This window comes from Oncorhynchus nerka, linkage group LG28 (assembly GCF_034236695.1).
Source record: "Oncorhynchus nerka isolate Pitt River linkage group LG28, Oner_Uvic_2.0, whole genome shotgun sequence".
NCBI classification, from domain to species: domain Eukaryota; kingdom Metazoa; phylum Chordata; class Actinopteri; order Salmoniformes; family Salmonidae; genus Oncorhynchus; species Oncorhynchus nerka.
Genome location: NC_088423.1, coordinates 78,489,983 through 78,513,732, shown reverse-complemented (window position 1 = coordinate 78,513,732; position 23,750 = coordinate 78,489,983). Strand labels below are relative to the sequence as shown.

At 44.1% G+C, this 23,750-nt stretch overlaps 1 protein-coding gene across 8 annotated transcripts in view; it reads right to left on the bottom strand.

Moving 5' to 3' along the window:
* The window catches only part of LOC115122284 (pleckstrin homology domain-containing family A member 7-like), a 180,599-nt gene that overhangs the window by 75,531 nt on the left and 81,318 nt on the right, over window positions 1-23,750 (bottom strand). For 7 of the 8 annotated variants that reach the window (XM_065013139.1, XM_065013141.1, XM_065013140.1 and 4 more), the window contains one exon: window positions 3,819-3,939. In XM_065013139.1, coding sequence (XP_064869211.1) covers window positions 3,819-3,939 — 121 coding nt within the window. Of the gene's footprint in view, window positions 1-2,592; window positions 2,949-3,818; window positions 3,940-23,750 lie in introns of those variants that run through there. The other variant, XM_065013147.1, reaches the window with a different exon arrangement.

Below are 23,750 nucleotides of genomic sequence, written 5' to 3'. Positions count from 1 at the left end.
GTAGGAACAGGAGCTGGATAAACAGGAGCATGTATCAAGACAATATGACCATTCAGCCCCATGTTTATAGAGATCATTAGGTGTTACTGTATGACCATTCAGTCCCATGTTTATAGAGATCATTATGTGTTACTGTATGACCATTCAGTCCCATGTTTATAGAGATGACCATTCAGGTGTTTACATTAGGTATGACCATTCACCATTCCCCATGTTTATAGAGATCATTAGGTGTTACTGTATGACCATTCAGTCCCATGTTTATAGAGATCATTAGGTGTTACTGTATGACCATTCAGTCCCATGTTTATAGAGATCATTAGGTGTTACTGTATGACCATTCAGTCCCATGTTTATAGAGATCATTAGGTGTTACTGTATGACCATTCAGTCCCATGTTTATAGAGATCATTAGGTGTTACTGTATGACCATTCAGTCCCATGTTTATAGAGATCATTAGGTGTTACTGTATGACCATTCAGTCCCATGTTTATAGAGATCATTAGGTGTTACTGTATGACCATTCAGTCCCATGTTTATAGAGATCATTAGGTGTTACTGTATGACCATTCAGTCCCATGTTTATAGAGATCATTAGGTGTTTTATCATTAGGTGTTGACCATTCAGTCCCATGTTTATAGAGATCATTAGGTGTTACTGTATGACCATTCAGTCCCATGTTTATAGAGATCATTAGGTGTTACTGTATGACCATTCAGCCCCATGTTTATAGAGATCATTAGGTGTTACTGTATGACCATTCAGTCCCATGTTTATAGAGATCATTAGGTGTTACTGTATGACCATTCAGTCCCATGTTTATAGAGATCATTAGGTGTTACTGTATGACCATTCAGTCCCATGTTTATAGAGATCATTAGGTGTTACTGTATGACCATTCAGCCCCATGTTTATAGAGATCATTAGGTGTTACTGTATGACCATTCAGCCCCATGTTTATAGAGATCATTAGGTGTTACTGTATGACCATTCAGTCCCATGTTTATAGAGATCATTAGGTGTTACTGTATGACCATTCAGCCCCATGTTTATAGAGATCATTAGGTGTTACTGTATGACCATTCAGTCCCATGTTTATAGAGATCATTAGGTGTTACTGTATGACCATTCAGTCCCATGTTTATAGAGATCATTAGGTGTTACTGTATGACCATTCAGTCCCATGTTTATAGAGATCATTAGGTGTTACTGTATGACCATTCAGTCCCATGTTTATAGAGATCATTAGGTGTTACTGTATGACCATTCAGTCCCATGTTTATAGAGATCATTAGGTGTTACTGTATGACCATTCAGTCCCATGTTTATAGAGATCATTAGGTGTTACTGTATGACCATTCAGTCCCATGTTTATAGAGATCATTAGGTGTTACTGTATGACCATTCAGTCCCATGTTTATAGAGATCATTAGGTGTTACTGTATGACCATTCAGCCCCATGTTTATAGAGATCATTAGGTGTTACTGTATGACCATTCAGCCCCATGTTTATAGAGATCATTAGGTGTTACTGTATGACCATTCAGCCCCATGTTTATAGAGATCATTAGGTGTTACTGTATGTTTGATGATTAGATTATGAAAAACATTTTGATTTTGAGACTGGGGCCCACAAATGTTTGAAGTTAATCATTTTAGTTATTAACTTTCTCCTTTGTGTTTCTCTCGGTTGCTCATTTGATTTAGCTTTAACCTTCTAATTTCAGCACCTCATATGACCAGCAAGCTGTCACGTTCGTCGTAATGATGAACGTGATAAGAATACATTCTGCTTTAATTAACGAAGAACACTTAAACTAACAAAACGAACGTGAAGCTATGATAAACCGAGTGCTGACATGCAACTACACAGACAATAACCCACAAAACCAAAATGGTAAATGGCAACCTAAATAGGTTCCCCAATCAGAGACAACGATAAACAGCTGTCTATGATTGGGAACCAATTCAGGCCACCATAGACCTACATATACCTAGACATAATAACACCCCATAGATATACAAAAACACCTAGACAATACAAAAACTAAACCAATCACCCTTGTCACACCTTGACCTAACCAAAATAATAAAGAAAACAAAGATAACTAAGGTCAGGGTGTGACACAAGCACACTTCACCCAAATGGGAATAGAGTATTATAATCATACATTAAGATTTGATGAGGCACAGTAGCATTCTTCCAAGGCCCACTGGTTTTCTCCTCCTCTGAATCTCACAGATGATTTCAGATGAATGTTCAACTGAGCCAAATCCGATTGCACCCTAGCAACAGTTGAGTTAGGTATCCAGTGCAGGGGATCATTATATGCCATTTCCTCCTCCACAGCTGGCAAAAACATGCACTAATTACTGAAACTACTGTACGGCCAGCCAAACATGCAGAGCATTAGGAAATATACACAGCGTTTGTCAGGAGAACCATCAAGAGAACAGCCTTATTTAAGTTTAGCAGATATTAGAAAGCATTGTGTAGTCACATATTCACTGTACTGTGATTGGAAACTCAACGTTCCCCTTATTGTATACATAGATAGTGAATTTTAAAGCAAATCTATACTCTACTTACCATTGAGAATGAGCAAGTGGTCATCGATAATGCCCTGTCTGCCACTCTGCTTGAAATGACTGGCACCTCTGACAGCAGACAACACGTTGACATGAGGTCTGATGAGGTGCTGCTTCTAACACAGGTACAACAATCTTAGGAGAGCTACTTTCACAACCGTAGAGGCACTGTTCTATAGGAATACTTACAGGCCTACTGCAGTGCTTAGAGTCCCAGTCAAGTCAGTGCATGTGTTTGGGTGCTGTGTGTAGCTGAAGTGTGTTGTGTTACTATGATTGTGTTGATAGGTTGACTGGGGATTGATTGGTTTCAGACAGCTCATATGATGCTGACACAATGCTGTCTCACTCACAGGCCTGAAGCATTACTGAGACAGCCAGGAGGTCATTTTACAGCTAGCCAGGCAGGCTGCCTCAACACTCACTAACGTCAACACCCGTCAGTCAGACTGGAGAGGCGATAGTGAGTTGGCAGGTAGCCCTGTCATGCCACCCAGCATGGCCACCCCTCTCAGCCTGGGAGAGCTGGGCCACGGGGGAAGAAGGGAGAGGAGGCTGGCAGGCTTTTTCTGGAAGCTGGAGACAGTCAGGTAGGTGTATGTGGCCTGGGAAGGGTCAAGGAAGAACCACTAAATCACTTTACAGATGGGCAGCTGGGTGTCATGTGAGTAGTGAACTGCCAATGTCCTGAAGATAGACCACAGCCATGTCAGTGGCAGAGCAGAGGAGACCACAGGGTCTGGAAGACAGCCTCACTGCCCTCATCTGCCCTCTGTGGAAGTATGATCCTTATAAGAAGGGGACATGGGCATTCTATGGAGTGTCACTTCCCCACCTCTGCCTTCAAAACATCCAATAGCAGCCGTTTCATCTTCTAATACTGTTCCTTTACTAAACCATTTGAGTAAAGCCTTTTATATGCACATAGTGAATCCATGGCCAACCACTGTGGAGGTTTAATTGAGTTTCACTGGGCTTGAAGAAAATCACTAACCTATTACAGTCTACAGCCATTAATCAAAATGAGAGTGTTCTAGAGGAGATTATACCAATTCTCCAGCATGATAATTAACAGTCTCCCAGTACCCTTAGAAACAATATCAATTCAAACGCTTTACACTGCAATCACTGGACCTAATTGCTGAAACACTGGTGTGGGATAGATCCAAATAAATGAAACACACCGAGTAAACAACACATGCTCATAAAAGAGAGATGTTTTCTCACCTTTGACCCTGAGGTGGCGTCCACTGTTGATGAGGTCACAGACTTGGAAGTCTGGCTGACCATGCTGGGGGGCCTCTGACTGACCGGTGGCCGTGGCTTGGACATGCCCCGGGACTCTGTCCTGCAGGGGAGGCAGCACAGACGGAAATCAATGACAGACATGAGCGGTCATGCTAGTATCTCACCACCACCACCATTCCTCTGTAGTGGATCTGCATTAAAGGGAGCTAGGGTTAACTTAAGGGATGGGTTCTCAGAGAGGAAACGACAACTTCCTGCCACACGACCTGTCACAGCCAATGCAATTACAGCTATGTTAACAGGCAGGACTTTTTTGTAGCAGCCACTCAAGTAACATTTTGTCTGCCACTGTCCCTGGGGCTGGCATGTCTCGTTTCATAAGAGGACATGTTATATGACAAATAACTTTTACACCTCCAACACAAAGACCCAGAGCAGAGATACCAGAGCTACCGCAGACGAGCTTACCCATGATCAAATATCCACTCTCTCTTTATCTATCTTTCTCTCTCTCGCTCCCTCTCTCACATACACAAACCCCTAAACACACACGCATGCACACACACGCATGCACACACACACACACACGAGGTGTCCTGACATCCAGACAAAAACTTCATCATATTTACATCCATTAGATAACTCACTCACTCAACAGAGACTACCCATGCTTTCCAAATTACACCTCACGTTTCCTCATGACATCATCACATTGTTACAGTCAGGAACTGTTTTTGTAAGAAATACAATCCATTCCAGTTCACTGGCATAACATGAAAATCAACCAGCTTCTCTTATCTACAGATGTAGTATCTTAATTTGAGCTCTCTTTTGTTGATGATCATTTTCCTTCCGAGCAGGAAATGCAAACGTATAGCGTATTCAAGGTTTAAAAAGGCTTCTAAAGTTTGTAATTCCACTTTAAAATGTCAGACTTGATTTGCCCTAACAAAAAATGCACCAACCTCTACAAAATATAAATTATAATCCACATAATAATTCACATTTCCTGTTGCTGCAGGATTATTTTCCTGCTGAAGAAAACTGGCTCAAATTTAACCAGGCTCTCCCAATATCTGGCCTCAAGTACCGCTACTCATAGAGCATTCCATTACAGTTTAAGGGCACCAAGGTGGTTGCTCCCTTAGGATAAAGCAGGAATCTGAGGCAGTCATGGAATGCACAGGTCACACTGTTACACAGATTGTAGTGAGCGTAAATGGCAAACCGCCTGGAAACTTCAGCAGGAAGAGGGATTATGGGAAATCTGTTCCAAGAAGGCCATAGGGGCTTTCTCTTTGTAATAAGGTTTATTAGAACAGAGGAAATGTATCAATTAATGTGCCATTCTATAATTAATAAACGTCCCCTTCGATAAAAACATTAGAGGGGCTGGGTAAACAAATAATGACATTAATTACAAATGAAATACTGAGGCGTAACACAGCTCCTCCCATCTCCTGATGTCAGATTCAGACAAGTTACTGTATAGGTTCACTGCTCCTGAAGTCAATATAACCCAATTACCAGCTGCAGAATCTCCAGAGCCTTGTTCAATAGTACTTTAATAATCAATGAACTGACAAAATGCTCTCTGACATTGGGGGCTGATGAGTGATCAAGTCAAGAACAAATGGGTCTGCTTGTGTTTACAAGTGGTTGTGAGAGTGTACCATTCATCACAGAGGTAGCTATGCTTAATCACAGAGGTAGCTATGCCTAATCAGAGTGTATCATTCATCACAGAGGTAGCTATGCCTAATCAGAGTTTATCATTCATCACAGAGGTAGCTATGCCTAATCAGAGTGTATCATTCATCACAGAGGTAGCTATGCCTAATCAGAGTTTATCATTCATCACAGAGGTGGCTATGCCTAATCAGAGTGTATCATTCATCACAGAGGTAGCTATGCCTAATCAGAGTGTATCATTCATCACAGAGGTGGCTATGCCTAATCAGAGTGTATCATTCATCACAGAGGTAGCTATGCCTAATCAGAGTGTATCATTCATCACAGAGGTGGCTATGCCTAATCAGAGTTTATCATTCATCACAGAGGTAGCTATGCCTAATCAGAGTGTATCATTCATCACAGAGGTGGCTATGCCTAATCAGAGTGTATCATTCATCACAGAGGTAGCTATGCCTAATCAGAGTGTATCATTCATCACAGAGGTGGCTATGCCTAATCAGAGTGTATCATTCATCACAGAGGTAGCTATGCCTAATCAGAGTGTATCATTCATCACAGAGGTAGCTATGCCTAATCAGAGTGTACCATTCATCACAGAGGTAGCTATGCCTAATCAGAGTGTATCATTCATCACAGAGGTAGCTATGCCTAATCAGAGTGTATCATTCATCACATTTAACATTTACATTTAAGTCATTTAGCAGACGCTCTTATCCAGAGCGACTTACAAATTGGTGCGTTCACCTTAAGACATCCAGTGGAACAGCCACTTTACAATAGAGCATCTAAATCTTTTAAGGGGGGGGGTGAGAAGGATTACTTTATCCTATCCTAGGTATTCCTGAAAGAGGTGGGGTTTCAGGTGTCTCCGGAAGGTGGTGATTGACTCCGCTGTCCTGGCGTCGTGAGGGAGTTTGTTCCACCATTGGGGGGCCAGAGCAGCGAACAGTTTTGACTGGGCTGCGCGGGAACTGTACTTCCTCAGTGGTAGGGAGGCGAGCAGGCCAGAGGTGGATGAACGCAGTGCCCTTGTTTGGGTGTAGGGCCTGATCAGAGCCTGGAGGTACTGAGGTGCCGTTCCCCTCACAGCTCCGTAGGCAAGCACCATGGTCTTGTAGCGGATGCGAGCTTCAACTGGAAGCCAGTGGAGAGAGCGGAGGAGCGGGGTGACGTGAGAGAACTTGGGAAGGTTGAACACCAGACGGGCAGGCGTTCTGGATGAGTTGTAGGGGTTTAATGGCACAGGCAGGGAGCCCAGCCAACAGCGAGTTGCAGTAATCCAGACGGGAGATGACAAGTGCCTGGATTAGGACCTGCGCCGCTTCCTGTGTGAGGCAGGGTCGTACTCTGCGGATGTTGTAGAGCATGAACCTACAGGAACGGGCCACCGCCTTGATGTTAGTTGAGAACGACAGGGTGTTGTCCAGGATCACGCCAAGGTTCTTAGCGCTCTGGGAGGAGGACACAATGGAGTTGTCAACCGTGATGGCGAGATCATGGAACGGGCAGTCCTTCCCCGGGAGGAAGAGCAGCTCCGTCTTGCCGAGGTTCAGCTTGAGGTGGTGGTCCGTCATCCACACTGATATGTCTGCCAGACATGCAGAGATGCGATTCGCCACCTGGTCATCAGAAGGGGGAAAGGAGAAGATTAATTGTGTGTCGTCTGCATAGCAATGATAGGAGAGACCATGTGAGGTTATGACAGAGCCAAGTGACTTGGTGTATAGCGAGAATAGGAGAGGGCCTAGAACAGAGCCCTGGGGGACGCGAGTGGTGAGAGCGCATGGTGAGGAGACAGATTCTCGCCACGCCACCTGGTAGGAGCGACCTGTCAGGTAGGACGCAATCAAGCGTGGGCCGCGCCGGGAGATGCCCAACTCGGAGAGGGTGGAGAGGAGGATCTGATGGTTCACAGTATCGAAGGCAGCCGATAGGTCTAGAAGGATGAGAGCAGAGGAGAGAGAGTTAGCTTTAGCAGTGCGGAGCGCCTCCGTGATACAGAGAAGAGCAGTCTCAGTTGAATGACTAGTCTTGAAACCTGACTGATTTGGATCAAGAAGGTCATTCTGAGAGAGATAGCGGGGGAGCTGGCCAAGGACGGCACGTTCAAGAGTTTTGAGAGGAAAGAAAGAAGGGATACTGGTCTGTAGTTGTTGACATCGGAGGGATCGAGTGTAGGTTTTTTCAGAAGGGGTGCAACTCTCGCTCTCTTGAAGACGGAAGGGACGTAGCCAGCGGTCAGGGATGAGTTGATGAGAGAGGTGAGGTAAGGGAGAAGGTCTCCGGAAATGGTCTGGAGAAGAGAGGAGGGGATAGGGTCAAGCGGGCAGGTTGTTGGGCGGCCGGCCGTCACAAGACGCGAGATTTCATCTGGAGAGAGAGGGGAGAAAGAGGTCAGAGCACAGGGTAGGGCAGTGTGAGCAGAACCAGCGGTGTCGTTTGACTTAGCAAACGAGGATCGGATGTCGTCGACTTTCTTTTCAAAATGGTTGACGAAGTCATCTGCAGAGAGGGAGGAGGGGGGGAGGGGAAGGAGGATTCAGGAGGGAGGAGAAGGTGGCAAAGAGCTTCCTAGGGTTAGAGGCAGATGCTTGGAATTTAGAGTGGTAGAATGTGGCTTTAGCAGCAGAGACAGAAGAGGAAAATGTAGAGAGGAGGGAGTGAAAGGATGCCAGGTCCGCAGGGAGGCGAGTTTTCCTCCATTTCGGCTCGGCTGCCCGGAGCCCTGTTCTGTGAGCTCGCAATGAGTCGTCGAGCCACGGAGCGGGAGGGGAGGACCGAGCCGGCCTGGAGGATAGGGGACATAGAGAGTCAAAGGATGCAGAAAGGGAGGAGAGGAGGGTTGAGGAGGCAGAATCAGGAGATAGGTTGGAGAAGGTTTGAGCAGAGGGGAGAGATGATAGGATGGAAGAGGAGAGAGTAGCGGGGGAGAGAGAGCGAAGGTTGGGACGGCGCGATACCATCCGAGTAGGGGCAGTGTGGGAAGTGTTGGATGAGAGCGAGAGGGAAAAGGATACAAGGTAGTGGTCGGAGACTTGGAGGGGAGTTGCAGTGAGGTTAGTGGAAGAACAGCATCTAGTAAAGATGAGGTCGAGCGTATTGCCTGCCTTGTGAGTAGGGGGGGAAGGTGAGAGGGTGAGGTCAAAAGAGGAGAGGAGTGGAAAGAAGGAGGCAGAGAGGAATGAGTCAAAGGTAGACGTGGGGAGATTAAAGTCGCCCAGAACTGTGAGAGGTGAGCCGTCCTCAGGAAAGGAGCTTATCAAGGCATCAAGCTCATTGATGAACTCTCCGAGGGAACCTGGAGGGCGATAAATGATAAGGATGTTAAGCTTGAAAGGGCTGGTAACTGTGACAGCATGGAATTCAAAGGAGGCGATAGACAGATGGGTAAGGGAGAAAGAGAGAATGACCACTTGGGAGAGATGAGGATCCCGGTGCCACCACCCCGCTGACCAGAAGCTCTCGGGGTGTGCGAGAACACGTGGGCGGACGAAGAGAGAGCAGTAGGAGTAGCAGTGTTATCTGTGGTGATCCATGTTTCCGTCAGTGCCAAGAAGTCGAGGGACTGGAGGGGGGCATAGGCTGAGATGAACTCTGCCTTGTTGGCCGCAGATCGGCAGTTCCAGAGGCTACCGGAGACCTGGAACTCTACGTGGGTCGTGCGCGCTGGGACCACCAGATTAGGGTGGCCGCGGCCACGCGGTGTGGAGCGTTTGTATGGTCTGTGCAGAGAGGAGAGAACAGGGATAGACAGACACATAGTTGACAGGCTACAGAAGAGGCTACGCTAATGCAAAGGAGATTGGAATGACAAGTGGACTACACGTCTCGAATGTTCAGAAAGTTAAGCTTACGTAGCAAGAATCCTATTGACTAAAATAATTAAAATGATACAGTACTGCTGAAGTAGGCTAGCTGGCAGTGGCTGCGTTGTTGACTTTGTAGGCTAGCTGGCAGTGGCTGCGTTGTTGGCACTACACTAATCAAGTCGTTCCGTTGAGTGTGATAGTTTCAACAGTGCTGCTATTCGGGGGCTAGCTGGCTAGCTAGCAGTGTTGATTACGTAACGTTGCGTTAAAAGAACGACAATAGCTGGCTAGCTAACCTAGAAAATCGCTCTAGACTACACAATTATCTTTGATACAAAGACGGCTATGTAGCTAGCTAAGTAGCTAGCTACGATCAAACAAATCAAACCGTTGTACTGTAATGAAATGAAATGAAAATGTGATACTACCTGTGGAGCGAATGCGACCGGGTTGTTGAGTGAGGAAGTTCTATTCGGTAGACGTTGGTAGCTGGTTGGTAGCTGATGATACACTATGCCTAATCAGAGTGTATCATTCATCACAGAGGTAGCTATGCCTAATCAGAGTGTACCATTCATCACAGAGGTAGCTATGCCTAATCAGAGTGTATCATTCATCACAGAGGTGGCTATGCCTAATCAGAGTGTATCATTCATCACAGAGGTGGCTATGCCTAATCAGAGTGTATCATTCATCACAGAGGTAGCTATGCCTAATCAGAGTGTATCATTCATCACAAGAGGTGGCTATGCCTAATCAGAGTGTATCATTCATCACAGAGGTGGCTATGCCTAATCAGAGTGTACCATTCATCACAGAGGTGGCTATGCCTAATCAGAGTGTATCATTCATCACAGAGGTAGCTATGCCTAATCAGAGTGTACCATTCATCACAGAGGTGGCTATGCCTAATCAGAGTGTATCATTCATCACAGAGGTAGCTATGCCTAATCAGAGTGTATCATTCATCACAGAGGTAGCTATGCCTAATCAGAGTGTATCATTCATCACAGAGGTAGCTATGCCTAATCAGAGTGTATCATTCATCAGAGGTAGCTATGCCTAATCCGAGTGTACCATTCATCACAGAGGTGGCTATGCCTAATCAGAGTGTATCATTCATCACAGAGGTAGCTATGCCTAATCAGAGTGTATCATTCATCACAGAGGTAGCTATGCCTAATCAGAGTGTACCATTCATCACAGAGGTGGCTATGCCTAATCAGAGTGTATCATTCATCACAGAGGTAGCTATGCCTAATCAGAGTGTACCATTCATCACAGAGGTGGCTATGCCTAATCAGAGTGTATCATTCATCACAGAGGTAGCTATGCCTAATCAGAGTGTATCATTCATCACAGAGGTAGCTATGCCTAATCAGAGTGTATCATTCATCACAGAGGTGGCTATGCCTAATCAGAGTGTATCATTCATCACAGAGGTAGCTATGCCTAATCAGAGTGTATCATTCATCACAGAGGTAGCTATGCCTAATCAGAGTGTACCATTCATCACAGAGGTGGCTATGCCTAATCAGAGTGTATCATTCATCACAGAGGTAGCTATGCCTAATCAGAGTGTACCATTCATCACAGAGGTGGCTATGCCTAATCAGAGTGTATCATTCATCACAGAGGTAGCTATGCCTAATCAGAGTGTATCATTCATCACAGAGGTAGCTATGCCTAATCAGAGTGTATCATTCATCACAGAGGTGGCTATGCCTAATCAGAGTGTATCATTCATCACAGAGGTAGCTATGCCTAATCAGAGTGTATCATTCATCACAGAGGTAGCTATGCCTAATCAGAGTGTATCATTCATCACAGAGGTGGCTATGCCTAATCAGAGTGTATCATTCATCACAGAGGTAGCTATGCCTAATCAGAGTGTATCATTCATCACAGAGGTAGCTATGCCTAATCAGAGTGTATCATTCATCACAGAGGTAGCTATGCCTAATCAGAGTGTATCATTCATCACAGAGGTAGCTATGCCTAATCAGAGTGTATCATTCATCACAGAGGTAGCTATGCCTAATCCGAGTGTACCATTCATCACAGAGGTAGCTATGCCTAATCCGAGTGTACCATTCATCACAGAGGTAGCTATGCCTAATCCGAGTGTATCATTCATCACAGAGGTAGCTATGCCTAATTAGAGTGTACCATTCATCACAGAGGTGGCTATGCCTAATCAGAGTGTACCATTCATCACAGAGGTGGCTATGCCTAATCAGAGTGTACCATTCATCACAGAGGTGGCTATGCCTAATCAGAGTGTATCATTCATCACAGAGGTAGCTATGCCTAATCAGAGTGTACCATTCATCACAGAGGTGGCTATGCCTAATCAGAGTGTATCATTCATCACAGAGGTAGCTATGCCTAATCAGAGTGTATCATTCATCACAGAGGTAGCTATGCCTAATCAGAGTGTATCATTCATCACAGAGGTAGCTATGCCTAATCAGAGTGTATCATTCATCAGAGGTAGCTATGCCTAATCCGAGTGTACCATTCATCACAGAGGTAGCTATGCCTAATCAGAGTGTACCATTCATCACAGAGGTAGCTATGCCTAATCAGAGTGTACCATTCATCACAGAGGTGGCTATGCCTAATCAGAGTGTATCATTCATCACAGAGGTAGCTATGCCTAATCAGAGTGTATCATTCATCACAGAGGTAGATATGCCTAATCAGAGTGTATCATTCATCACAGAGGTGGCTATGCCTAATCAGAGTGTATCATTCATCACAGAGGTAGCTATGCCTAATCAGAGTGTATCATTCATCACAGAGGTAGCTATGCCTAATCAGAGTGTATCATTCATCACAGAGGTAGCTATGCCTAATCAGAGTGTATCATTCATCACAGAGGTAGCTATGCCTAATCAGAGTGTATCATTCATCACAGAGGTAGCTATGCCTAATCCGAGTGTACCATTCATCACAAAGGTAGCTATGCCTAATCAGAGTGTATCATTCATCACAGAGGTAGCTATGACTAATCAGAGTGTATCATTCATCACAGAGGTAGCTATGCCTAATCAGAGTGTACCATTCATCACAGAGGTAGCTATGCCTAATCAGAGTGTATCATTCATCACAGAGGTAGCTATGCCTAATCAGAGTGTATCATTCATCACAGAGGTGGCTATGCCTAATCACAGAGGTAGCTATGCCTAATCAGAGTGTATCATTCATCACAGAGGTAGCTATGCCTAATCAGAGTGTATCATTCATCACAGAGGTAGCTATGCCTAATCAGAGTGCATCATTCATCACAGAGGTAGCTATGCCTAATCAGAGTGTATCATTCATCACAGAGGTAGCTATGCCTAATCAGAGTGTATCATTCATCACAGAGGTAGCTATGCCAAATCAGAGTGTATCATTCATCACAGAGGTGGCTATGCCTAATCACAGAGGTAGCTATGCCTAATCAGAGTGTATCATTCATCACAGAGGTAGCTATGCCTAATCAGAGTGTACCATTCATCACAGAGGTGGCTATGCCTAATCAGAGTGTATCATTCATCACAGAGGTAGCTATGCCTAATCAGAGTGTATCATTCATCACAGAGGTAGCTATGCCTAATCAGAGTGTATCATTCATCACAGAGGTAGCTATGCCTAATCAGAGTGTATCATTCATCAGAGGTAGCTATGCCTAATCCGAGTGTACCATTCATCACAGAGGTAGCTATGCCTAATCAGAGTGTATCATTCATCACAGAGGTAGCTATGCCTAATCAGAGTGTATCATTCATCACAGAGGTAGCTATGCCTAATCAGAGTGTACCATTCATCACAGAGGTGGCTATGCCTAATCAGAGTGTATCATTCATCACAGAGGTAGCTATGCCTAATCAGAGTGTACCATTCATCACAGAGGTGGCTATGCCTAATCAGAGTGTATCATTCATCACAGAGGTAGCTATGCCTAATCAGAGTGTATCATTCATCACAGAGGTAGCTATGCCTAATCAGAGTGTATCATTCATCACAGAGGTGGCTATGCCTAATCAGAGTGTATCATTCATCACAGAGGTGGCTATGCCTAATCAGAGTGTATCATTCATCACAGAGGTAGCTATGCCTAATCAGAGTGTATCATTCATCACAGAGGTGGCTATGCCTAATCAGAGTGTATCATTCATCACAGAGGTAGCTATGCCTAATCAGAGTGTATCATTCATCACAGAGGTAGCTATGCCTAATCAGAGTGTATCATTCATCACAGAGGTGGCTATGCCTAATCAGAGTGTATCATTCATCACAGAGGTAGCTATGCCTAATCAGAGTGTATCATTCATCACAGAGGTAGATATGCCTAATCAGAGTGTATCATTCATCACAGAGGTGGCTATGCCTAATCAGAGTGTATCATTCATCACAGAGGTAGCTATGCCTAATCAGAGTGTATCATTCATCACAGAGGTAGCTATGCCTAATCAGAGTGTATCATTCATCACAGAGGTAGCTATGCCTAATCAGAGTGTATCATTCATCACAGAGGTAGCTATGCCTAATCAGAGTGTATCATTCATCACAGAGGTAGCTATGCCTAATCCGAGTGTACCATTCATCACAAAGGTAGCTATGCCTAATCAGAGTGTATCATTCATCACAGAGGTAGCTATGACTAATCAGAGTGTATCATTCATCACAGAGGTAGCTATGCCTAATCAGAGTGTACCAGAGTGTATCATTCATCACAGAGGTAGCTATGCCTAATCAGAGTGTATCATTCATCACAGAGGTAGCTATGCCTAATCAGAGTGTATCATTCATCACAGAGGTGGCTATGCCTAATCACAGAGGTAGTATGCCTAATCAGTGTATCATCACAGAGGTAGCTATGCCTAATCAGAGTGTATCATTCATCACAGAGGTAGCTATGCCTAATCAGAGTGTATCATTCATCACAGAGGTAGCTATGCCTAATCAGAGTGTATCATTCATCACAGAGGTAGCTATGCCGAATCAGAGTGTATCATTCATCACAGAGGTAGCTATGCCAAATCAGAGTGTATCATTCATCACAGAGGTGGCTATGCCTAATCACAGAGGTAGCTATGCCTAATCAGAGTGTATCATTCATCACAGAGGTAGCTATGCCTAATCAGAGTGTATCATTCATCACAGAGGTAGCTATGCCTAATCAGAGTGTATCATTCATCACAGAGGTAGCTATGCCTAATCAGAGTGTATCATTCATCACAGAGGTAGCAATGCTAATAGTGCATCATTCATAATCAGAGTGTATCATTCATCACAGAGGTAGCTATGCCTAATCAGAGTGTATCATTCATCACAGAGGTAGCTATGCCTAATCAGAGTGTATCATTCATCACAGAGGTGGCTATGCCTAATCAGAGTGTATCATTCATCACAGAGGTAGCTATGCCTAATCAGAGTGTATCATTCATCACAGAGGTGGCTATGCCTAATCACAGAGGTAGCTATGCCTAATCAGAGTGTATCATTCATCACAGAGGTAGCTATGCCTAATCAGAGTGTATCATTCATCACAGAGGTAGCTATGCCTAATCAGAGTGTATCATTCATCACAGAGGTAGCAATGCCTAATCAGAGTGCATCATTCATCACAGAGGTAGCTATGCCTAATCAGAGTGTATCATTCATCACAGAGGTGGCTATGCCTAATCAGAGTGTATCATTCATCACAGAGGTAGCTATGCCTAATCAGAGTGTATCATTCATCACAGAGGTAGCTATGCCTAATCAAAGTGTATCATTCATCACAGAGGTAGCTATGCCTAATCAGAGTGTATCATTCATCACAGAGGTAGCTATGCCTAATCAGAGTGTATCATTCATCACTAATCAGAGTGTAATCCATTCATCACAGAGGTAGCTATGCCTAATCAGAGTGTATCATTCATCACAGAGGTAGCTATGCCTAATCAGAGTGTATCATTCATCACAGAGGTAGCTATGCCTAATCAGAGTGTATCATTCATCACAGAGGTAGCTATGCCTAATCAGAGTGTATCATTCATCACAGAGGTAGCTATGCCTAATCAGAGTGTATCATTCATCACAGAGGTAGCTATGCCTAATCAGAGTGTATCATTCATCACAGAGGTAGCAATGCCTAATCAGAGTGCATCATTCATCACAGAGGTAGCTATGCCTAATCAGAGTGTATCATTCATCACAGAGGTGGCTATGCCTAATCAGAGTGTATCATTCATCACAGAGGTAGCTATGCCTAATCAGAGTGTATCATTCATCACAGAGGTAGCTATGCCTAATCAAAGTGTATCATTCATCACAGAGGTAGCTATGCCTAATCAGAGTGTATCATTCATCACAGAGGTAGCTATGCCTAATCAGAGTGTATCATTCATCACAGAGGTAGCTATGCCTAATCAGAGTGTACCATTCATCACAGAGGTAGCTATGCCTAATCAGAGTGCATCATTCATCACAGAGGTAGCTATGCCTAATCAGAGTGTATCATTCATCACAGAGGTAGCTATGCCTAATCAAAGTGTATCATTCATCACAGAGGTAGCTATGCCTAATCAGAGTGTATCATTCATCACAGAGGTAGCTATGCCTAATCAGAGTGTACCATTCATCACAGAGGTAGCTATGACTAATCAGAGTGTATCATTCATCACAGAGGTAGCTATGCCTAATCAGAGTGTACCATTCATCACAGAGGTGGCTATGCCTAATCAGAGTGTATCATTCATCACAGAGGTAGCTATGCCTAATCAATTTACTGCCAGTTTATATGGACGTGCTGCTCACACAACATTCTTGATAAGGTCATCCTCAGCTATTTACGGTAGGTTCATGAGCAATAAGTCTGTGTGAGGATGGTACAATGTCTGCAGCCCGTTGAGACAGACATGTTAGTAGCTCCACTAGGAGGCCCTTCTTTACGTAGGTTTAAGGATAAAATGGTGTATTACATCTCTATCAGGCACTTTCATTTGTTAGGTTATTTGTGGTTCTTTCCTGTTCATAGCAGATAGTGTAAAGAGGATGCTGAGTTCAGGACAAGAGGTGGCTGTGGGATCAGAGTTGCTTAGGGCTGAAATCGAAGATGTCTTACTGACAGACCAGCCTGTCTGTTAATTACACTATGCAGAGGATATGCCTGAAACTCAAACCCTCAAACTGACATGCACAGGGCTAGGAATTAACTTTGACATTTTCAAATTACATGTATTACCTATGATTAATTGACTGAGTCATTTCAGTACTAGCTAAGGGCACAGTTTTATTGAAATGACCCGTACCATAGTTTTTCTATAATAGTGACGGTCATAGAATGATGTTAGGAGCCTGTCAGAGACTTTAAAGCCTTAGGGAGCAAGCTGAGGTCCATCTGTGCTGCTCAACCTTTTAATAAAAACTCTCCATTGACCATGTGTCCCTGCCATCTCAGTGGTGTGTTTGTGTGTGTAGGAGGGAAGCTTCACTCAGAGGTTCACTCCTCTGTGGCACTCAGACAGCCATGAAAGTGCCGCCTACACAGAGCCGTCCATTCTGGGCATCACTCACAGAACTCACTGCTCTCTGGAAACGAAGGCAGGGGCTGGGCTGTCTAGAGAAAGCCGGTGGCTGTAGGTTCACTTCAAAGCAAGTACTCAAGAAGATTTAACTAAACTGAATAAGCCTAATGTCCTCATTGCTATATAGTACAGATATTAGATTTCTGAAAAGTATCTCCTCAATGTAAGTGTGTGCTCTTCCTCAGTGTGTGCTCTTCCTCTTCCTCAGTGTGTGCTCTTCCTCAGTGTACGTGTGTGCTCTTCCTCAGTGTACGTGTGTGCTCTTCCTCAGTGTGTGCGCTTCCTCAGTGTACGTGTGTGCTCTTCCTCAGTGTGTGCGCTTCCTCAGTGTACGTGTGTGCTCTTCCTCAGTGTACGTGTGTGCTCTTCCTCAGTGTGTGCGCTTCCTCAGTGTACGTGTGTGCTCTTCCTCAGTGTACGTGTGTGCTCTTCCTCAGTGTACGTGTGTGCTCTTCCTCAGTGTGTGCGCTTCCTCAGTGTACGTGTGTGCTCTTCCTCAGTGTGTGCTCTTCCTCAGTGTACGTGTGTGCTCTTCCTCAGTGTGTGCTCTTCCTCAGTGTACGTGTGTGCTCTTCCTCAGTGTGTGCTCTTCCTCAGTGTACGTGTGTGCTCTTCCTCAGTGTACGTGTGTGCTCTTCCTCAGTGTACGTGTGTGCTCTTCCTCAGTGTACGTGTGTGCTCTTCCTCAGTGTACGTGTGTGCTCTTCCTCAGTGTGTGTGCTTCCTCAGTGTGTACTCTTCCTCAGTGTGTACTCTTCCTCAGTGTGTACTCTTCCTCAGTGTGTACTCTTCCTCAGTGTGTGCTTACACTAGGAAACCGTGCTTGACCGCCCACTCCACCACTACTGACATGGGACCCCTGCATTGTTCTGCCTGAACATGAAAGATGTTGTAGCTAGTGTTTTTTCCTGTTGGCCGTGCTGTGTTCCTGTGCAGCTTTGAAAGAGGAGAGGTATTGGGATGTGTCTACGGCCAGGGCAGGCTGGTGCAGGACATAAACAACACAGAGGCACAGCCAAAGGCGAGGGACTGACTATAGAACTAAAAAACTTTGTTCCAACTCTCTGGATCCCATCCAACATTTTTACAGCACATTTCCCTCTGCACCAAGGGGACCCTCGCCTGTTTCATTTGCAGCTTTCATGCTGTCTACCTCTGCTGTCTTTTGAAGCGTTCCCTGGGAAATCTGCTGTGTGATGTGGCAGAGTAAAGGAGCAATATTTCACATCAGAGAGAAAGGCCTGGAGCCAAATAGGTTACCTACCACCTGAGAGGAACGGCCTCAGCAGCAGCCTACTCCCAGCAAACACTGCAAGCTGCAGCCCAGTCTTAGCCCAGCCTCAGCAACAGTTCTGCTACAGAGCAGGAATACAGCAGTGCAGGATCAGACCAAACCCAGATCTCTCCTCTGTGATACAGCACAAAGGAAACGCACTGTAGGCAGTCATTCTATTCTTCTATCTCAATCAGTTCATTTTGATACATTTGATAGTGCCACCCACCTTGTGCTCTGGCATCTTTCATTATATGACAACAAGTAGTTTTTAGCTGACTAATCATGTTCATAACATTCTGCATAACTAATACACCTACAGTCAGCTTGCAAGTCTAACTGGCCCGGGTAATAACTCTGCTTTAGGCGGAACATGACAAATTATTCTAGTCAGAGGAGGTCTCCCCGTTTTCTGCTGTGTGTTTTTCTCTCTCCTGGAGAGTAAATGATTCAATATCCCGCTCTCACTGTACAGTACAGTATAGAGTGTGTTGCTGTTCCCTGGAGTCAGGCTGTGTTTGGAGGACAATACTGTATGAAGAGCTTGAAGACGCACTCAGGTCAAATAATCACCTCATCCTGACCCAGGGGTGTTTAACATTCTGATCAATATACTATATCTGTTCAGGCTTTAACATTCTGATCAATATGTTTTATCGGTTCAGGCTTTAACATTCTGATCAATATGTTTTATCTGTTCAGGCTTTAACATTCTGATCAATATGCCGTATCTGTTCAGGCTTTAACATTCTGATCAATATGTTTTATCTGTTCAGGCTTTAACATTCTGATCAATATGCCGTATCTGTTCAGGCTTTAACATTCTGATCAATATACTGTATCTGTTCAGGCTTTAACATTCTGATCAATATGTTTTATCTGTTCAGGCTTTAACATTCTGATCAATATACCGTATCTGTTCAGGCTTTAACATTCTGATCAATATGTTTTATCTGTTCAGGCTTTAACATTCTGATCAATATGCCGTATCTGTTCAGGCTTTAACATTCTGATCAATATGTTTTATCTGTTCAGGCTTTAACATTCTGATCAATATGTTTTATCTGTTCAGGCTTTAACATTCTGATCAATATACCGTATCTGTTCAGGCTTTAACATTCTGATCAATATGTTTTATCTGTTCAGGCTTTAACATTCTGATCAATATGCCATATCTGTTCAGGCTTTAACATTCTGATCAATATGTTTTATCTGTTCAGGCTTTAACGTTCTGATCAATATACTGTATCTGTTCAGGCTTTAACATTCTGATCAATATGTTTTATCTGTTCAGGCTTTAACATTCTGATCAATATGTTTTATCTGTTCAGGCTTTAACATTCTGATCAATATACCGTATCTGTTCAGGCTTTAACATTCTGATCAATATGTTTTATCTGTTCAGACTTTAACATTCTGATCAATATGTTTTATCTGTTCAGGCTTTAACATTCTGATCAATATACTGTATCTGTTCCGCACAAGGTCCGCTCACCTCTAGTCCAGTCCAATAGGGTTTCACCTCTAGTCCAGTCCAATAGGGTTTCACCTCTAGTCCAGTCCAATAGGGTTTCACCTCTAGTCCGGTCCAATAGGGTTTCACCTCTAGTCCAGTCCAATAGGGTTTCACCTCTAGTCCAGTCCAATAGGGTTTCACCTCTAGTCCAATAGGATTTCACCTCGAGTCTAGTCCAATAGGATTTCACCTCGAGTCTAGTCCAATAGGATTTCACCTCGAGTCTAGTCCAATAGGATTTCACCTCGAGTCTATTAGGATTTCACCTCGAGTCTATTGGGATTTCACCTAGAGTCTATTAGGATTTCACCCCGATTTCACCTCTAGTCTAGTCCAATAGTCTAGTCCAATGCCTAATGATTTATTCCATCCCATCACAGCTGGGTAGAAGGCATAAAAGTGTTTACATTCCAAACCAACACATCAGATAAGGAGCTATCTGAGTTTGGCATGCAGTTAGTCAATGTTTACTGCGAAAGGCAACAACATCTCAAGAAAGTGTCTATCACTGAGAGGAAAATCGTGTATATTGTTCCTTGAACTTTAAGCACAAGTGTCTAAGTGAGATTCACTGAGGAGCAATCAAATGAATATTTTCATCCTTCAAGCACAAGTGTATGCAACACAACTCACAGGAGAGAGATACAGGTTGTTCAGTCCCCAGAGAATGCACCAGAATGTATCTAGCCTTATGTAACAGGCGTCAAATACAACAGTTGTAGACTTTATTGTGATGCTTACTTAAGAGTTATTTTCCAACCATGCAGTTAAAAAGTTAGAGAAAAAAGAAATAGTAACACAATAAAATAATAATAACGAGGATAGACACACACACACACACACACACACACAGTCATAGCCAAAAGTTGAGAATTATACAAATGTTAATTTCCAAAGTTTGCTGCTTCAGTGTCTCTAGATATTTTTGTCAGATGTTACTATGGAACACTGAAGTATAATTACAAGCATTTCATAAGTGTCAAAGGCTTTTACTGACAATTGCATGATGTTGATGCAAAGAGTCAATATTTGCAGTGTCAACCCTTCTTTTTCAAGACCTCTGCAATCCGCCCTGGCATACTGTCAATTAACTTCTGGGCACATTCTTGACTGATGGCAGCCCATTCTTGCATAATCAATGCTTGGAGTTTGTCAGAATTTGTGGGGTTTTGTTTGTCCATCCGCCTCTTGAGGATTGACCACAAGTTCTCAATGGTATTAAGGTCTGGTGAGTTTTGTTCCCCGAGCCACTTAGTTATCACTTTTGCCTTTTGACAAGGTGCTCCATCATGCTGGAAAAGACATTGTTCATCACCAAACTGTTCCTGGATGGTTGGGAAAAGTTGCTCTCGGAGGATGTGTTGGTACCATTCTTTATTCATGGCTGTGTTCTTAGGCAAAATTGTGAGTGAGCCCACTCATTTGGCTGAGAAGCAACCCCACACATGAATGGTCTCAGGATGCATTACTGTTGGCATGACACAGGACTGATGGTAGCGCTCTCCTTGTCTTGTCCGGACAAGCTTTTTCCGGATGCCCCAAACAATCGGAAAGGGGATTAATCAGCATTCCAATCCCTGTACCTTTTGCAGAATATCAGTCTGTCCTGGAGAGAAGTGGGTTCTTTGCTGCCCTTCTTGACACCAGGACTCCAAAAGTCTTCACCTCACTGTGCGTGCAGATGCACTCACACCTGCCTGCTTCTTACGAAGCCACTCCTTTGTTGCCCGGGCGGTGTTTGGGATCATTGTCATGCTGAAAGACCCAGCCACGTTTCATCTTCAATGCCCTTGCTGATGGAAGGAGGTTTTCACTCAAAATCTCACGATACATTGCCGCATTCATTCTTTCCTTTACACCGATCAGTCGTCCTGGTCCCTTTGTAGAAAAACAGCCCCAAAGCATGATGTTTCGACCCCCATGGTGTTCTTTGGATGCAACTCAGCATTCTTTGTCCTCCAAACACGACGAGTTGAGTTTTTACCAAAAAAGTTATATTTTGGTTTCATCTGACCATATGACATTCTCCCAATCTTCTTCTGGATCATCCAAATGCTCTCTAGCAAACTTCAGACAGGCCTGGACATGTACTGGCTTAAACAGGGGGAAACGTCTGCCACTGCAGGATTTGAATCCCTGGCGGCGTAGTGTGTTTTTTGTTGTTGTATTTTTTTGAATTTGACCCCTTTTTCTCCCCAATTTCATGGTATCCAATTGTTTTAGTAGCTACTATCTTGTCTCATCGCTACAACTCCCATACGGGCTCGGGAGAGACGAAGGTTGAAAGTCATGCGTCCTCCGATACACAACCCAACCAAGCCGCACTGCTTCTTAACACAGCGTGCATCCAACCCGGAAGCCAGCCGCAACCAATGTGTCGGAGGAAACACCGTGCACCTGGCAACCTTGGTTAGCGCGCACTGCGCCCGGCCCACCACAGGAGTCGCTGGTGCGCGATGAGACAAGGACATCCCTACCGACCAAACCCTCCCTAACCTGGACGACGCTAGGCCAATTGTGCGTCGCCCCACGGACCTCCCGGTCGCGGCCGGTTACGACAGAGCCTGGGCGCGAACCCAGAGTCTCTGATGGCACAGCTGGCGCTGCAGTACAGCGCACTTAACCACTGCGCCACCCGGGAGGCCATGGCGTAGTGTGTTACTGATGGTAGGCTTTGTTACTTTGGTCCCAGCTCTCTGCAGGTTATTCACTAGGTCCCCCCGTGTGGTTCTGGGATTTTTGCTCACCGTTCTTGTGATCATTTTGACCCCACGGGGTGAGATCTTGCGTGGAGCCCCAGATCGAGGGAGATTATCAGTGGTCTTGTATGTCTTCCATTTCCTAATAATTGCTCCCACAGTTGATTTCTTCAAACCAAGCTGCTTACCTATTGCAGATTCAGTCTTCCCAGCCTGGTGCAGGTCTACAATTTTGTTTCTGGTGTCCTTTGACAGCTCTTTGGTCTTGGCCATAGTGGAGTTTGGAGTGTGACTGTTTGAGGTTGTGGACAGGTGTCTTTTATACTGATAACAAGTTCAAACAGGTGCCATTAATACAGGTAACGAGTGGAGGGCAGAGGAGCCTCTTAAAGAAGAAGTTACAGGTCTGTGAGAGCCAGAAGAGAGCCAGAAATCTTGCTTGTTTGTAGGTGACCAAATACTTATTTTCCACCATCATTTGCAAATAAATTAATAAAAAATCCTACAATGTGATTTTCAGTGTACACACACACACATATATATATTTTAGGGCTGTTCCCGACTAAAATAAATCTCGGGCAACCAAGTCATCTGTTCTTTCGACCAATCGATTGGTGGAAATTTTAAAATATGTATTTTTCCATTTATAGACACACGCTATGTTTGAATAAAATTGACTATACGTAGGCTACTGAGCTTATCTGATGCTTTAAGCACTGCGATTAAAAATTAATTTCTAAAGAGGGAGCCAGAGATCAATATAGCTTAACCAGAAGAAAAAAAGAAATTCTCGACCAAACGCTCCTGAAGTTGCCGGTAATAGGCCACACCACCGGTCGGCAATCTTTTCCATTTGGAGTGCCAAGTTATCTGTACCATTTCTACTGACCTGCGGATTTTCAAATGCACATTTTCGTGGAACAGTTTCATTTCATTTAGAAAAAAAGTCTTCATACTGTATCTCAAAATCAATGTCACATGCTCCTGTGTCGCTCAGTTGGTAAAGCATGGCGATTGCAATGCCAGGGTTGTGGGTTCAATTCCCACGGGGGACCAGTATTAAAAAAAAGTATGAAAATGTATGCTCTGGATAAGAGTGTCTACTAAAATATAAATTCAAAATTCTCTGAAAATGATAGAAATCTAAAAAGGTAACTTCTATTGTCATTGACAATATGTAAAAATAGCCAACAAACAAAAACGATGCAGCCCCAGGTAGAAAATATCCTGATCAAAATCATTTTCCTAGAAATCACATTGGCTGTCTGCAAGGAACTTGAAACATTGTATCAACTATCAACTAGGTCCAGTCCCAAGCTGGTGCTTGCCACATTGTATAAAATATTCTGGGGCATTT